This window comes from Glandiceps talaboti, chromosome 23, assembly GCF_964340395.1.
Source record: "Glandiceps talaboti chromosome 23, keGlaTala1.1, whole genome shotgun sequence".
NCBI lineage: Eukaryota > Metazoa > Hemichordata > Enteropneusta > Spengelidae > Glandiceps > Glandiceps talaboti.
Window position 1 is genome coordinate 9,835,870 of NC_135571.1, and position 18,614 is coordinate 9,854,483.

The following is an 18,614-nucleotide window of genomic DNA, read 5'->3' on the forward strand; positions in this document are numbered from 1 at the left end:
GAGAGAGAGACAAAATAAAGAGAGAGAGAGAGAGAGAGAGAGAGAGAGAGAGAGAGAGAGAGAGAGAGAGAGAGAGAGAGAGGGGGAGGGAGGTGTGTGTGTGTGTGTGTCAGAGACAAAGACATAGACAGACAGGCAGACAGACAGACAGACAGACAGACAGACAGACAGACAGACAGTCAGCCAGTCAGTCAGTCAGTCAGTCAGACAAAAAATGAACAATGCAGGAAATTATGATTTACGTTATAATCCAAGTCTTATTCCTATGACAATAAAAAAATACCTTCTACTTCTTCGGAGAAATCCATCGCTGTTCTTACGATCCATAAATACAGAGACAGCTTGCCATGGGAAGTCCAATGAAAACCAATAACCAATTCTTTCACCGTCTTTCGTCACTGTGGAAGCTGTAAAAAATGTTGAGTTAGTAAATATTGTTTTGTCATCATTATAATTAGTGAAAGAGGGGTATCATTACAAATAAATATTGGTAAAGGTTTAAATGATTTTTGTCAAATTTTATTTTAGTGTATTTTCCAACAACTGACAATTAATATTACATACTGTGATCAAACAGCGATCTATCACCATACTTACATTTCATCGACTTTGATTTGTCATTTTTCGACATGTCCGACAAAAGCACACTTTTAGCGGTAACAGTCTGGTCAGTAGTATTCTCATTATGACTACGTACCTGTCGAGTTTACGGCAACAGTACTAGTTGGATCTATAGTATTCACATTATGACGACCTGTCGAGTTTACTTCTGGTATATTTTGGGGGATGATTTCATCGCCCATGATGTCTTCACTAGCATTAATACTGAATGTCTCATTTCTTCTGACGTCACCTGGCAATCGACTTTGAAACGGTCCGAGTCGTCTTGGGAAGATATTAGAAGTATTCAAAGATACACTTCTGGAGGTTTGTTCAATATCTCGAGATCTGTTGTCGACTGTGTGGTTAGAAATTGTATTACATCTCTGGAATGCTTGAAACCAGCCAAAGATGACCATCACAAACACACGACGATTCATCATGGAATCTTCATCTGTCAACGCCTAGGATTTCAGAATTCGAATACTATTGTATTTGCATGATCATTTGTTTAACACTAGCATTTGCTCAGTGCATTTTGTTACATACGCATTTTGAAAAAAAAAAATTTCATCTTCCAGTCATGTTTTTAAAACTTTACAACACAGCTGTGTCAAAAACTCCATATTTGCCTCACTCTAGGACCATTCGCCACTGATACACGCAATATCATGTGTATCATGTACTCCGCAATCGAAAACGCGCCAATGTTCTATGGTAGAAATGGTGCATTCCGTAGTTCGAACAAATGATCGAACCAGGCGAACGTTTTATGTGTGTTCGACAACCCAGTTTTTGAGGAAGTTTCAATTTTTCTTTGCGTTATTTGATACTTTGACGACAGGCTTTGACAACTTTTATTCCTGAAGCACGAGTTCATTTGTGCTCGTTTTTATTCATTTTGAAAAGCGCCAGCACCGGTTGGAGTGAGAAAGAAGACAGTGTTTACTTCCGGGTTCAAAGTTAGCGTCCTAAATACGAGTGACAAGTTTTGCCCGCCAGAATTTGAGTGAAATTTTGCCACTCTCGCGTTTAAAGAGGTTTATGAAGACTAGAAGTCATCTACATCTTTACCAGTGATAAGGACTCTGTTTATGAAGACCTTTGTATCCCATTTTCATTACGTTCCTGCGAAACTAAAACTTCACCAACGTCGGCAACGAAGTTTACCAAGACGGTCGACAAAGCATTGTTGTTGTTCACCGATAAAGTCACATCAAATTCTCAGTGAAAATGCCGTGTTCACACATCGTAAGTATAACATAGACAATATATATAACAGAATTAACATATAAACATCAATGTATTGCCATGGAAATTCTGTATTTTGGTCTGCGTGAAAAGCCCAGAAGTTTATAAACTCAAACATTCTGCCAAAATAATCGGCGTGTTTTGACTTGTCATCAACGTACGTCAAACTAGTCCGCCTAAATTCCACTCGTAATGATTGTTAAACTGTTGAATTGCAAAATCTTCCGACATTTTTGTTCGAAACATCGAATTATATATGAAACCATTAACATAAATTCATATGTTGGGCTCATTATATTGGGCCCTTGAACCACATTAGGGTGTCAACACATTCCCTGTATGTAGAGGGACAGTCATCAAGAGATACGAACCAATGTGTTTTGTCCCGATGTAAACAATGTCAACTTAGGTCAATATGGCCGTCATCGCAATCTAAGCCCAGTGCTCCATTTATAGAATACTTGTGTCCAAGAATAGAATTGTGGTGATAAATGTAGCCGAGGGTGAACATTTTACTTATTTAAGTCAAATTAAACTTGACAATTGTACTGATGTGATATTGCATTATTGGATGTACAATTATGCATGGAGGTTTTAAAGGCAAGACTAGTTGTAAGGTACGCCCCGGGGGTACACCATGACAGGGTGCCCTCACACATAGGTCAACCCCTCCCACCCACTATCCTCCTCCCAGTGAGAGGATGTTGGTGATTGTCGACTGACACGGCATATCTTACTGTCTAAGGTGAGACCTCCATGAATTATGTAAGTTATATGTACATGTAAGAGAAAATCGGCCAGGAGAACTCAGCCAGTAATGAAAACTAATACACACTGGACATGTTTACTGCTTTTAATAAAATTATTTTACTACCCATTCGTTACAACATTGAAAAAAAAGAAATATTTCACATTCTTAGGTAAACAGGGTAAAGGAAAATAGCTAAGCTAGTCCATTTCGTTAGAAGTTCACTTGATATAGCTTCATGTACAATTGATAGATTGTAGATATGTCAGGCATACATAATTAATACTTTTCTGGTGTATGCTAAGGTTTGGGAACCATGGTAATGGAAAGGGGGAAATACAGTAACACTGGCATAGATTAGTGTCCAATACATTTGCCAGAATTTGGGTGGGCAACCTCATTAAAATGACTGGGGAACATTTTACCTACTTATCACACTTAACAAAGACACTGGTCAAGTTCATAACTGACTGAGTTCTCCCACTGGCCGTCTTTGCAACTGGCAAAGTGTTAGTTTCATGGGCTATGTCTAGTAGTAGTACGAAGTACGATGACAGCTACTGATGTAACAAAGCAGTGTTGTAAACAGGTTATTTGTTTCCATGTAAATTGTAAATTCTTGTTTTGGGTTTTTAGGAGGAAGCTTGGATGACATGTACATTGTGCAGATCTAGTAGACAGTCTCTGCAAACTTTATACAAAGCACAGGAAAGACAAATCAAATGGCCAGAACCCAAATATTATCCAGGATCACCTATACAGGTTTGTGATACAATTCAATATTATTCACCAATATTTGAAAAATACAAAGAACCTAAGGGGCCTTGTCACAACTAGTTGAAGTTGAGTAGTGGCAAAATCCTAAGGTTATGAGTATTTTCTGGTTGAATGCTGAATTAAGAATATTTTGACCAGTGTTTCAGGTAGTCTTGGCTACCCAGACTCTTGCCACTGGGGGCGCTGCCTACAAGACCTCCCCAAGTGAGAGTCTGGGGAAACGAGATTCCAACTCGCCCGTGCAGGAAGTAGCTTTTAGAGCAGTGCATGCTGGGAACATATCACGTCCAACATTGTATGCTAAACAATTTAGGTACTTTCGCGACAAGTTATAACTTCAAGCGATTGATACATCTAAATTGTAATACAATGGAAATCACAAACCCTGAAACAAAACGTTCACCTGGTTCGACAAAAATCTCACTAACATTGCCACAGTTTCTGTCTCATTTGTAATCATGTTGCCAAATGTAATGTTCTCATCATCAAAAATTAAAATGATAATTCTTTGGTGTATCTAATTGTAGGATCCTGTAGTGTTTACCACAATAGACGATGCCTTTGCCAATGTTTTACAATTCATGTCAACAACAACAAGGCAATGCAAGGTAAGTACACATGGTCAAATAATTTATTTGGTTCCTCTCTAGCTGTTTTTGTCATAAATGCACTTAGCAGACTTTAAATTGTATGAAAACAGCTGTGTGGCACTTTACATGTACAATGTACATGTCATTTGTATTTCAAGCAAAGTTTAGAAGCACTAGTCAACCATTATTTTTGATAGTGGAAAACTGTCTGGAAATTGAATGAACATATTTTTACATGTGCATGTAGTTAGCGTGCCTTCTAACGATAGCAAAATTTTGTGTTCGTGAGTCAAAATGAGACAAACTGGGATTTCTTGTGAGTCAGCACATAGTAAGACTCTTCCTAAGAGATTGGGTACACCAAATTTTGGTGCCTCACTAGAAATTGTGTGTCAGTGATGCTTCAAATTTGCTTAGAGGGCACACTGCATGTGGTACACTCCTTGTCAAAGGTAGTAGTGACAAGACCCCCTAGGTCCTTAGTAGTGACAAGGCCCCCTAGGTGCATTAGAACAAGCCACACATTTTGTACCTCAGTATGTATACTGAAAGTGGCTACAGATGAGGAATGAGTATTTGTTTTTAATAAAACAACTCTACTATATTTTTTCTACTAAGAAAATATTGTGAAATGATATAGGCAGTATTTGTAAGTTATGTAACTCAATAATTGCACAAAAAAGCTGAAAGAAAATGTGTAAAAACAGTCTGTTTACAAATCACTTCCTGTACATACAATATATAAATTTCTTGCACATTTTTAAAGCTTTTTGGCAAACACAGACTTTGTCAATGTTGTTTCACATTGTTTTGTAAGTAGAAAAAGCGCAGTAAAGTTGTTTTTATTCAAAAGTTCAAAATAAATAACCAATTCTTATCCACATTTCCACATTAAGTGTGAGTCCGTAATCTTGTTCATACACCTTCAATGATGGCATAGATTGTGTAACATGGTGCTGGTTAGTCATCCATAGTAACCTCAATTTGCATAGAGTGTGTACTAGTCATATTCTATATGTATTTGCCCTAGGGCACTATTTATGTAGCACAAGAGTCCTATCAGTGATTTGCTTTGACTATATGGAAATAACATGTGCTTGAGAATATGATGTGTTATAAAACACTTATTGCCTTGCCGAATTTGGGCACTAGTCGACATCATATTATCCCTCACTCTGTCATGTAGCAAATACTTCTCTTGGCGTTCACCCTCAGACAATAGTTTAGGATAATAGATGTATACTAGTGCCCTCATAGCCAAACAATAAGTCTATTCATTCCGAGTATTTTACAAGTCTGCTAAGTGATGACTGTGTAGAAGTTTTTAATATAGCCGGTTAAATAGTAACTATAGTCGGAAAACTATTGCAGGCGTGAAACAGCCGTGGGGCGGGTGGGTTTGAGAGGGTGGTTTCCCCCTCTCACGGTGTGTGAATTTTCATTTTGAAAACCCCAAACTGGGAGTAGGCCTCTCCTGACACTTTTTTGACACAATTTTGTCAATTATTCAATTGTTGATGTCACCCAATTTATTGAGGTAAGGAACAATTAATTCAGATTATACATAGTTACGTTTATTTACCTTTACAAAAATGTTACCAGTCTGTGTCAGAGCAATCATCATCATCATCATCAAATGGTAATCACTATCATTGAAACAGATTTTCTTTGCAATACTTACAACTGTGGACATCAGACTATAGACAAACAGAACCTGTTACAAACAGGGAAAAGTAAACAAATGAATCGGATAATAATAACACTTGGCACAGCATGTTGGAAGTACAGAGACTTGTATTACATTCTGTACCTTTCGTGGTTTGATAAGAAAAGTTTTATTGCCTCTTTATGTGTACATGAATTGCCATGGGAGTTGGGAATTTGTTTGTGATTGTGAACTGTAAATGTATACATGTGCAGTGGCCATTAAAACTGTTCTTATCAAATGATGAAATGTAATATTATAAATCTCTCTATGTCCAACATGCTGTGCCAAATGTTATTAATCCAGTTCAGTTGTTCACTTTCCCTGTTTGTAACAGGTTCCGTTTGTCCCACGGTCTGATGTTGGCAGTTGTATTTTTTTGGGAAATATATCCATTTTCATAGCCGGAAATTTATCGCTAACAGCTGTTTGTTTTAACCGGCTTCCAGCTATTTCTACACCACTGCATCATTGAACATGTAACATGAATCATGTAATAGCATTATGATATATTGTAAACATTATAATCAATCGGAACCACAACCTGGTCAACCATCATGTTTTAGTGACCTCTTTTCAGATTTAAACTTTTGAAACTGCTACATTTTGTATTTTTACAGTGAATGGTTTTGACTATTTTTATTGTTATTATAATTAGTTTGTTCATTGTACACAGCACTTTTGAATGTTTTTCAATAATTGAAGAAGCACTTCAGAAAATAAATAAATCTTAAAGTGACCATATGGATGAGGATTGGTTATTTATTTTGGATTTTTCATTTATAAAACAATTTTATCATGGCTTCTAACTTAAAAAGTCAATGTGATACAACATGTACAAGTCTGTGTTTATAATTCAGTATACTGCAAAAACGCTAACAAAATGTGTTAAAAGTTTGTTATTGTTCGTACAATAACAATCATTTTACACATTTACTAATCTTTTGCAATTTATTGAGTTTATACAAATAAGGACTTGGTCTATGTTGTTTCACGTTGATTTTTCAAGTAGGAAGCCATGATAAAGTTGTTTTATAAATGAAAAATCCAAAATAAATACCCAATCCTCATCCATATGGTCACTTTAATTGTTAATTGTATTATAATTAACCAACAGAGATATTACAAGAGTGCATCCCCAGTATCTCATAATCATCACGATCACCATCACTGTAGAAGATTTCATACATCAAAATATTCAGAAGTCCAGAAGAAAAACCCAGTAAGTACATCTAACCAGGTTTATAACTGAATTCCACCAAGTATCCCAATTAGCTATCTCACGCTGTGCTAAAACTACCTACTAGGAATTACATGTAGTTTCTTTATTTATCATTTTGTAATCTTTAGGAAATTGCTGATAATGCTAAGGCTGGTTAGCCATAGGAATAGTGCATTACACGCAAACCCACACAGTAAACTAACAACATCACTGTGAGCTCAGTTTATATTCAAAACATGTCTGTGTCCCAATCAAAAGTGGCAGAATAGAACTCATATATTAAAAAGCTATATCATGTATACATGTAGTCTAGTTCCTGTATGGTATCGTTACAACTTACACCTCCACTCACAGTCTAGTTCCTGTATAGTATTGTTACAATTTACACCTCCACTCACAGTGTAGTTCCTATACAGTATTGTTACCATTTACACATCCACTCACATAGTCTAGTTCCTATCCAGTATTGTTACCATTTACACCTCCACTCACAGTCTAGTTCCTATACGATATTATCATTACAATTTACACCTCACAGTCTAGTTCCTGTATGGTATCATTACAATTAACACCTCCACTCACAGTCTAGTTCCTATACAGTATTGTTACAATTTACACCTCCACTCACAGTCTGTAGTTCCTATATGGTATCGTTACAATTCACACCTCCACTCACATAGTCTAGTTCCTATACAGTATTGTTACCATTTACACCTCCACTCACAGTCTAGTTCCTATACAGTATCGTTACCATTCACACCTCCACTCACAGTCTAGTTCCTATACAGTATTGTTAGTACACCTCCACTCACATAGTCTAGTTCCTATACGATATTATCATTACAATTTACACCTCACAGTCTAGTTCCTGTATGGTATTATTACAATTAACACCTCCACTCACAGTCTAGTTCCTATACGGTATTGTTACAATTTACACCTCCACTCACAGTCTGTAGTTCCTATATGGTATCATAACTTACAATTCACACCTCCACTCACAGTCTGTAGTTCCTATACAGTATCGTTACCATTTACACCTCCACTCACAGTCTAGTTCCTGTATGGTATCGTTACCATTTACACCTCCACTCACAGTCTAGTTCCTGTATGGTATCGTTACCATTTACACCTCCACTCACAGTCTAGTTCCTGTATAGTATTGTTACCATTTACACCTCCACACACATAGTCTAGTTCCTATACAGTATCGTTACCATTTACACCTCCACTCACACAGTCTAGTTCCTGTATAGTATTGTTACCATTTACACCTCCACACACATAGTCTAGTTCCTATACAGTATCGTTACCATTTACACCTCCACTCACATAGTCTAGTTCCTATACAGTATCTTTACCATTTACACCTCCACTCACACAGTCTAGTTCCTGTATAGTATTGTAATGTTACCATTTACACCTCCACACACATAGTCTAGTTCCTATACAGTATCGTTACCATTTACACCTCCACTCACAGTGGTTTAGTTAGAGACCATGTTTGCATCCAGACTAGTATACATGTATCCATTTCTCCATGTCTTGTCTTTTCAGCTGCAGTTAGCTGAGGATGTCCATGTAGTTGTTGCACCAGGAACGTATGCAGTAACAGCTGGTAGTTGGGGGGCACGAAGACAACAAACACATGTTGTACATGTCAACCAGGGACAGAGTGTTGATCTTAATTTTGCGCTGTAGAAGTTGGGATTTCTAGAAAAGGGTGATCTTAATTTTACACTATAGAAGTTGGGATTTCTACAAAGGGGAGATCTTCATTTTACACTATAGAAGTTGGGATTTCTACAAAAAGGGTGATCTTAATTTTACACTATAGAATTATAGACCCTCCACCAACCGTTGGTGGAGGGTCTATGATAGAAGTTGGGATTTCTACAAAGGGGTGATCTTAATTTTACAGTATAGAAGCTGGGATTTCTACATATTTTTCTCTTTTTTTTTATTCCTTGGAGTTCAGAACATTAATCAATCATTCCAGTATTATTCAAGCAAGGCAATTATTATACTTTCAAACCATGAAATACAGAAACAAAATTTAAATTGATGTGTCAAAAAATAAAATAAATAATTGTACAGAATGTGTCAATCAAAAGAGAGCCACATGTAACATACTCTTTCAAAGTATGCATTTCAGTACGTTAGATAAAACAGGCTGTGAAAAAAAACAAGGTCTTGTAATATTAACTTTCATCGTGAAACGGAATAATCCAAATCAAAAATACATTCAATCAGATTGCTCAGACATAAAAAAAAAAAAATATTGTTTAAAAAATTACAAGCTTAAAATGAAATGCCACACCAGGTTGGATTATTCTGCTTTGTATAAATAGCAATGGAGTGAAACTAAAAGTTGATACCAACTTTTAAAAAAAGCTGGAATAATCTTTAAATAGAATATGAACCCTGTAATATTGAATGGTGCATCATGGGAAATGTAACATTTGATTGAAAAACATCAACTGATTAGTCACGGAAAGTAGTCATTTACATATACCTACATGTATTTTGAATCACACTGTATGAAACCCATAAACATTATGTTGACCTGAAGTTTAATGCTGCAATTTTACCACACTTCCAGTTAATGTTATTCCTGTAGGCTTCTAGTCTCGGTTACCCAGATGCTCACCACTGGGGGCTCTCCTACGAGAGACCACCCAGAGGAGAGTATGGGGAAACTACGTTTCAACTACCCCACCCAGGAGTCACACACTACATTTCTTCCAAGTCATAAAAATGGCTTGTTTGTTGTAATTTAGATGTATCACTCACTTTAAAAGTGCTAACTTGTTGCGAAAGTATCTAAATCGTTTGGCCTGCAATGTTGGACGTGCAGTATTCCCCAGCATGCACTGATGTAAGAGCTACGTCCTGTGTGGGCGAGTTGGAATCTCATTCCCGAGACTCTAATTTGGGGTGGTCTTGTAGACAGAGCCCCTTGCTGCGAGAGGCTGGGTAACTGAGACTTCTAGGCTTCATAGTTGCCACAGACAAGGCAGAAAGTAAAAGAATAGCAATGCTTATCACTATACAATAGGATTAGGTACAGGATTTTGCTGTGTGTATGTTGTGTCCCAGCTATTATTAGTCTTAGAGTTGAAATATATCTTGTCTTTATATCAAAAAACATGTCCCATGGGTGAAAACACCAAGGTGGCCTCCTTTGTACTGAATAATCAATGCATCTCTCTTTTGTCTCAGAGATAAGTTATGATTAGAATCACTTTTATAACCTTGTATTGAATTCTGACAACAAAAGTTCTTAATGTTGCAGCTGTGAATTTTAAAAATATGTTTCTTAAGTTGGGTCAGTATATAACTCTCAATTTTCTAACAACCAATGCATAATTCTTGGTACCTGTAGTGGAATTTTAGCTCATGCTAGTAGAGGGACAAAATAGAACAAGACAAGTTTGACACAATGTATCTATTTTCGTGATTATTTATTTCAAAGAAATGTTCAAACGTCCACCACTTTCAAACTTGTCCTAATAGATCCAAGTGATGTTTTATATTCTTTTACTTCAGTTGCAGTAGATAGTTAATAAAATTTATTGTATTTATGAATTACTGCAACTTGATATGTTTAAATTTTCAGAATACTTTGGCAGACTTGAGTAAATTTGACCTACCTACTGCTCTCAACAAAATGCTATGTATATGTACATGTTCCTTTCTGGAAAATAATGAATAAAATTTTTTTTCCCTAAAGTTTCATGTGCTAAGATAATTAATTTGGCCACACCTCTGTTCGCAGGTACCAGCATGTCTATAGTTAGATAGTTACATAACATTCACTATATAGTGTATGAAAGCTATGTTAACCCCCCCCCCCTCCCCCGTGCTCATTTCAACAAGGATGCAATCCCATATTGACTTTATTTGAAGAGTACGTTATCACTCCCTACTGTGGAAAATCAGTTTGAGCAAAGGCTTGAAATAGTTTTTGTTTATTGTTTACGTTTTCTTTCTTTACAAAAAATTGTTTTTCATTTGTTACTTTTTGTTGCTCTTTAAAATATCTTTTCCCTACAAGGTGCCATGTAATAAAGTGATGATTTGAAAGAGGTCTCTTTCATGGTGAGTGGGGATTAGGAAGGGTCACAGTTTGGAAGGGTCACCAGTTGAGGGCGCTCTGTAGAAATAACGCAAAAATAATTAATAAGGTATTCAGTCATAGTAAAGGTGGTTAATAAAACCAACAAAAGAACAAGTTAAAATTGATTTTTTTAAAAAGCAACAAGATTTTTAAATCATTACTTTGTTACATGGCACCTTGTAGGGAAAAGATATTAAAGTAAACAAACAACAAACTAATTTTTTGTAAAGAAAGAACAAACAATAAACAAAAACAACTATTTGTAAACAAATATGGCCAATTTCAAGCCCCTGTGGTTTGAGTGCACTTTTTCAAACCACATTGATCTTTTGCTGTTTGTTAGGAATACTAGCAGTTAGTGAGAGGGCAAAATCATAGATCACAATGCAAACTGACTAAATGGGAGAGAGTCTGTATAGTGGCCACATCATGTTTGTCAACAAAAAAGCAAACAAACAAAACCATGTCATTCAGGCATGTGTGTCAGATGACACCTGGTGGTAAACAAACACCGCAAAAGCCGATACTTGATTTAATGTCTGCCAATATGTTATTCGAACTTGTACAACCCATAACACCTCAGTAAAGCATTTTCTGTATGTACCATAATCGTTTATAGCATCCATTTTCAAGCACAACCCATAACACCAACAGTAAAGCGTTTTCTGTCTGTACCACAATCGTTTATAGCATTCATATCAAATGTAAAAGTACAGGAATTTAGTCTGTTTTATTTGCTAATTGACCACATTAGAAAGGCCACATGCTAGGTTTGTAAATAAACTAATTTGAACAGTATATTTTTACACTTGCCAATGTAGTACATACAGAATGTGCTTGACTTCAGTGTTACCCAGAATGCATCTGGGGACAAATTCCCTCAAAATCAAAGTCCTTCAAATCTCTCCAAAATTTGCAATACCAAAGCTTGTTCCTGGTGCTTTTGAAATAATAAAAGAAATTTGGGGTTTCACCATCTTGTTTTCAAGGAAATCGTCAATCTCTTATTTGCCCATAGACTTAACAAAGTTTTTGGCGGCCATAAATTTTGATATCACTTTGACCTCTACTTCAAATTTTGTACGGGTGACCCCCTATTTTGTTCATTGATTTTTAACTGAGAATAGGTTTTCTTGAACAAAGTAACTGCAACAGTTTAAAAAAAATAATTCCGAGGTGTATTTCACATTAAGATCTAGACAAACCTTATCATGATATTATATCATACTAATATTAAGTTATTGGTCATTGTTCAAAGTTCCTGTGTGAAAAGTCGATGTTTGCTGTCGAGGTCAACCTGTAAAATCGCAGCCAACTACTAAATCAGCACAAAGGACGTTATTTGGAATCACTACTCAAAGAACAGGGAAGTAGTGGATCGAAAACTTCTTGGAAGGACATTGGAGTGGTCGAGACACCGTTTTAGACATCACATGCAGAGCAGGTGAGCTTACTTGTATGGTAGTAGCCTGAGAGAATGTGCAGTGTGTTCCCTTTCCTCATATCGGAATACTCCCCCCCCCCCTCCCTCCATCATATCAGCATTGAATTGCCGAGTGGTCGGTACCTTTACCTTCTCCCCTCGCCAAAACAATCTGCTGAAATATAAGTTTTGTCCACTACAATACTGTCTTTGTGCCCTCCCATCATGACCAGATCAACAAAATCCTCATCATTGGAAAATCGTGTACGAACAGCCTCGTTGGCTGCACTTGTTTTTCGGACATTATCCGACCATCCTATTTTGTTAGCAGCCGGCACGAAAACAAGACGAACGCATTAATGTAATTATTAAAACGAATCAGCGTTTTACCAAGTGACCTCTACGTATTTTTCAATCGATGAGTCCAGTTTTGCTCTACGAGTGGTCAACCTATATAGCGTATCGGCAGGCTTCCATTTTTTTTCAACTAATTCGAAAGCACACGTAGCTAATAATTATAAATATTATCACAAACATTACTAATGCAGATGACAAATGTAGTTTTACTGCTTTCGTTATCTAACTAATGAAGAATAGAAAAACTTCACCATGAGCACCGCTTTGTAACGATCTTCAATTGATCAAGGTCACGTGTGTTTTTTTCAACATTTTGAAAATTTGTCCGTGTACGTTTACTAGGAGTCGATGTATCTGCTGCAGTCATCAAAGTAGCACGGTTGAACAACTCCATCACCGCTAAAACCAAATACACCGTAAGTTATGCAACTGAACTCTTGAGTTTCAGAGTACTAAAGGGTATTATAATAATTGCTGTATGTGATTTTGTGATTACCCAAGCTTGCAAGGCCAAGCCACTTATACTGTTGTATCATAGACGTTGGATAGAGATTTCTCGTTAATTATGATTTGTACTCGTTCACTGTGACCATCTCGCTAAATGGACACACAAATTATAGACGTAAAACGTTTATATTCAACCATCCGTTGTCAGTCACCGAGCATCCGGCCATACTTTGTAATGCCCAGATTTCCAGTGTGTGAAGATGGAAACACGTTTTTTTCTGACTTGTACTAAAATTGCATCATGGGAGTACAATGGGACTATATTTTTTACAATCAATTCGCAGTGTAAATCTTTCTAAAAAAAGACTTTTCGCCTTTAAACATTTTTCCCGTCAGCGATTTTGACTTGCACACGTTCTTGTTGAATTTCCCGCTATTCTGGCAAATACTTTTGTTGAGATGCTGAGTGAATATGTCCGGTCTTTGTGGCCATTGATACATTTTTTGTGAGTGTTTTGGTCTCCTTATGCTTTATTTTGTTGGGTTGGCGAAGGACTTGTTTCATTTGAAACTTGTCAGCGTCACACATCATTCTTCATAGTGTGTGCCTTTGAGGGGAGCACTCCTCATAAGAGGGCGCCCTCTAAGGAATTAATTACGCAAGCTAGGGAGTCCACTTTCAAACTTTCAGCCTATTGTACAAGTAAGAGTGGGTGAATTGAACTCTTCTTACATGTAATGTAAAATTTTAACCCACAACGATCATTCTTCATAATACTCATTTCACTCAAGATATGACAATGAAACGATTATTTACAACATCAAGGCTTTGTTTATTGGTAACTTAAAGGTCAAACAAACAAACAAACAAATAAATAAAAAATAATTGTTTCTGGTCAGGACATTTTGTCTAAAGTGGTGTAACGACGTAAATGTTTATGGCAGTTACTGTTCTTTTTATCTACCACGTGCACTTTAGAGCAAGTGTGTATGTGGGGCAGATGTCATTTGCTTGTTCATGGTTGGCTCTGCTGTTGTCTTCACTGAAGTAGAGAGTTTTATTTTTGTGTTTTCCCACGAATCTGACTGCTTGGGCTGGACAAACACGGAAAAAAAAGACCGACGCGAGAGCATTTAAGTAAAGCGTGTGCTGACCAGAAACAATTTTTTTTTTTTTGCCTAGTAAATGTAATACACAGTTTTACTAACAGACAGTTTATCTTTAAAGGTGCATAAGCCGAGTCTTTACGTTTTGGGGTGTGATTTATACTGCATGTTGACAATGTAACTTTGTAAGGAAAAATGTTTCTATAAAGTAAAAAAATTTTTAAAAAGTAAACAAACGTAAAGTCCTTTTTCAAGATTTGTGGTCAGACGGAAAACATTGCATTCAGCATTGATAACTGTACTTAGTAGTTGCCTAAAGTTGCGTTGATGTTACAAAAAGAAATATTTTCTTCATAAAAATTACACAACTAATACATGTATCTAGAGTAAATATTATAAATGTACTCGTTACATAAGACGTTCTCTGTATATATATATCTGTTATACTGCGCCATGTTTGGCTACTAGAGTCATGTAGCACTATCCTCATTAAGGAACGATGCACAATAGGGAACTTGCAATGCAGACTGAGCATGCTCAGATGCAAAGGACTATGGGATTATCTGTGGTTATCGTAATACCTAATCTGGAGCTACTGATAAAATAAACCTCCATAATTGGAAGGGGGACTATGAATCGATTATTTGTGGTTACAAACAATGTAACATTATTGTTTACGATGCTAATTAATTAGTATTTAATATCCCATTTCCCATGATGCAACATTCAACATGGCGGGTTTGCAAGTTCCCTATTTCACACTAGCTTAATAAACGAACTTCGTTGGGGAGAGGGTGGGGGGAGGTCTGGCATCAACGCGATTGCTCAATTTCATTTTCGCACTTCTAACCAAATTTAGAAAACTTTCACGCCTTACATTTACTACTCATAAGATGTTGAATACTTGATTAAAACTTACTTCAGTCTAATGTGGTATACATTACTTGGTTACTTCAATGTGTTTACCATCTTGTTTTTCATTACATCAATCTTAGCGGTGTGACCACTACAACTTTCGTTATGGTTTACATCATATATGAACACGTCGTTGTCGCACTTGTGAATGTTCGTTTAGGGGAGGGGGAAGGGGTTCATTTGTTGAGCTTGTGAGAAATTGTGCGATCGTCTCTAACAATCCATTTGATGTGGAACAGGATTCTACTGCAAGATTGGTCTTATGTAAGAGTTTAAGTACCACCTTATTCATTACATCAAAACATATAACACTTAGTAATTAATGTTAGATAATTAATTGAGACTGAACAGATTCAGCATTACACCCGTATATGGTTGATATCAATGACGCTACTTGGAAATGAAGCGAGGTTAACCTAATTAATATTTAAATGTAAATATATAAGTTGTAGTTTACATATTGTAAAGGGGTAACTACATGTTTGTTTGATTGAAACAGAATTTGATTTTATTAACTTTTCTGTGCGTCATTTCCTGTTCATCAACCTATAGTGGTATGATACTGCATCTGCATAAATATCTTAAGACTACCTAAATACAACAGTGTTTATTACACCAAAACATATAACATTTATTAAATAATGTTAGATACATAACTTGAGACGGAACACCATTATAAGGTTGATATAAATGGTTCTACTTGGGAAAAAACCAACACTAATCTGGTGTATGTATATCCGTAAAGACCAGTACATAACAAACATATATTATAACCTGTTAAGAAGGGTTGATAATCAACATATACCATGACATATAAAAGACCAGTTGATAATCAACATAAACCATAACCTATGAAGACCAGTTGATAATCAACATATACCATAACCTATAAAGACCAGTTGATAATCAACATATATCATAACCTATAAAGACCAGTTAATAATCAACATATACCATAACCTGTAAAGACCAGTTGATAGTCAATATATATCATAACCTATGAAGACCAGTTGATAATCAACATATACCATAACCTGTAAAGACCAGTTGATAGTCAACATATACCATAACCTATAAAGACCAGTTGATAATAAACATATACCATAACCTATAAAGACCAGTTGATAATCAACATATATCATAACCTATAAAGACCAGTTGATAATCAACATATATCATAACCTATGAAGACCAGTTGATAATCAACATATACCATAACCTATAAAGACCAGTTGATAGTCAACATATACCATAACCTATAAAGACCAGTTGATAATCAACATATATCATAACCTAAAAACACCAGTTGATAGTCAACATATATCATAACCTATAAAGACCAGTTGATAATCAACATGTATCATAACCTATAAAGACCAGTTGATAATCAACATATACCATAACCTGTAAAGACCAGTTGATAATCAACATATACCATAACCTATAAAGACCAGTTGATAATCAACATATACCATAACCTATAAAGACCAGTTGATAATCAACATATACCATAACCTATAAAGACCAGTTGATAATCAACATATATCATAACCTATGAAGACCAGCTGACTTGTCGGGAAATATTGCATGTTTTTTATCACAGTGTACAGGTGATTAATATTAGGGGTATATAATTATTGGTAGAGTGCTAGTGTTGACAATGCAGTAGTTTTGTCTCGTAGGTAGTCACCACTGCCGCGGTCGTAGGACCGTTCCCCCATCAAAGCTAAAACAATGTGGTATGGACTCGGATACCACACTCGGGTTGAAATAATCTATATAATCTATATTTATCAACTTTATGCTAACAGTAAAGTTTTCCCTAATAGTAATACCAATACTCTAGGTCTGCATAGAAGGGCTTATCAAAACGATGAGATATTTAATTAACTGTTGAGTAGAAAAGAGACAATGTCATAATATGACGTAAAGAGGTAACTGTATGATGCAACATAGAACAACTATGGTGCCCTATAAACAAGAAACGTTCACCAAATACGAGCTATTTATGGTGATTGTGCACTGTCTGTAGACTTGGACTGACAGCATGTACATGTACACTTCTTAAATAAAGTAAACATGGACATATATAGTCCTTGTAGAGAACAAAGAATAACGAAAAAATAAGAAAATATTTTGTCTTCCACAAATGCTTCAACGATACCTACAATCCAAATCAACCCTAAGTAAAGGGACATTCCAACAGCAGTACGGACCTTTTCCTTTTTCCAGCCACCATTACCAGAACTGTGTGTGATAACACTGCTGGTCACTCTCTTCCGTTTTATAACCTTGTAATTAGATACAATGAATGATATGATGTTAAAGATCATAATCAAACTTACTGGACCAATGAACAGAACAAGCAAGGCGACTGGATTGCCAATCCAACATGCATCACCAGCTCCATAACCAATTGTTACACTGGTAAAATTGTCAACAATCGCAGCAGTGGTGACAATCAAAGCTGGTACTACCCAACCTATGATGCAATATCCTACTAGTTGCTTTCCGTTTTCAACTGACGACCCGACCGTCAATATATTTCCTATCCCAAATGTTAGCAGTATATCTAGACCTAGGATACCCATCCAGAGGAAAGACGTCAACCAAGAATAATGTAAGAAAACAGCTGTAATCTTACATACCAGATCATAATCAGTAGCCCCTAACGTAGTCAACGTTAGTATCTGAGACAGGAGAATAGACACACATAAATTGAAAATCAGCTTTGCTGGCAATGTCTTCAAATTAGAATGAATGCAATTGTATATTATGGTCGCAATAAATGCAAGTATTGATACACATAAACATGCCAATGAAAGCCATGTTAGAATGGCATCGTGATTAGATGTGAACAAAGACTTGACACGTGTGACGTATGATAGACATACCCATACAATATTTGATTTGGAGGAAACAAATCTGTCGGTCTGTAAATATTGCCCTTCATGATAAAATTGTATTGACTCATCTACAACTTGTACATCAGCTATGTCTAACTCAATGATATTTTCAACATCACAAGACAGGACGTGTTCAATCATTGATCGTTCATCACCACAATATTGCATCACACATGTTGGCTTTCCTAAACTACCACTCTCTTTGTTGATCTCAATACTGAATTTTGTAACATTTTCAACATCCAGTAATTGACATGTATATTTGTTCCATAGTAGGTTATTACTTGTCTGGGAATCAGTATCATTTCTAGAAATACCATTTGGGTCAATTTGAAACACGAAGCCAGAGAATGCCATTGCCTTATCTACTACAATTTCACTACGACAGATACTGTTATATTCTGTATTACTCAACGAGAATGACGTCATCCGAATACACAGGTCCC

The 18,614-nt window shown here is 36.1% G+C and overlaps 1 protein-coding gene across 1 annotated transcript; it reads left to right on the forward strand.

Moving 5' to 3' along the window:
* The first annotated feature begins 1,581 nt into the window (after window positions 1-1,581).
* LOC144452909 (A-kinase-interacting protein 1-like) lies at window positions 1,582-10,555 on the forward strand. The gene is made up of 5 exons (XM_078144119.1): window positions 1,582-1,851; window positions 3,236-3,361; window positions 3,904-3,984; window positions 6,789-6,893; window positions 8,451-10,555. Exons 1-5 carry the CDS (start codon window positions 1,834-1,836, stop codon window positions 8,592-8,594), a joined length of 474 nt encoding a protein of 157 aa, XP_078000245.1. The 5' UTR covers window positions 1,582-1,833; the 3' UTR covers window positions 8,595-10,555.
* The last annotated feature ends 8,059 nt before the right edge of the window (window positions 10,556-18,614 follow it).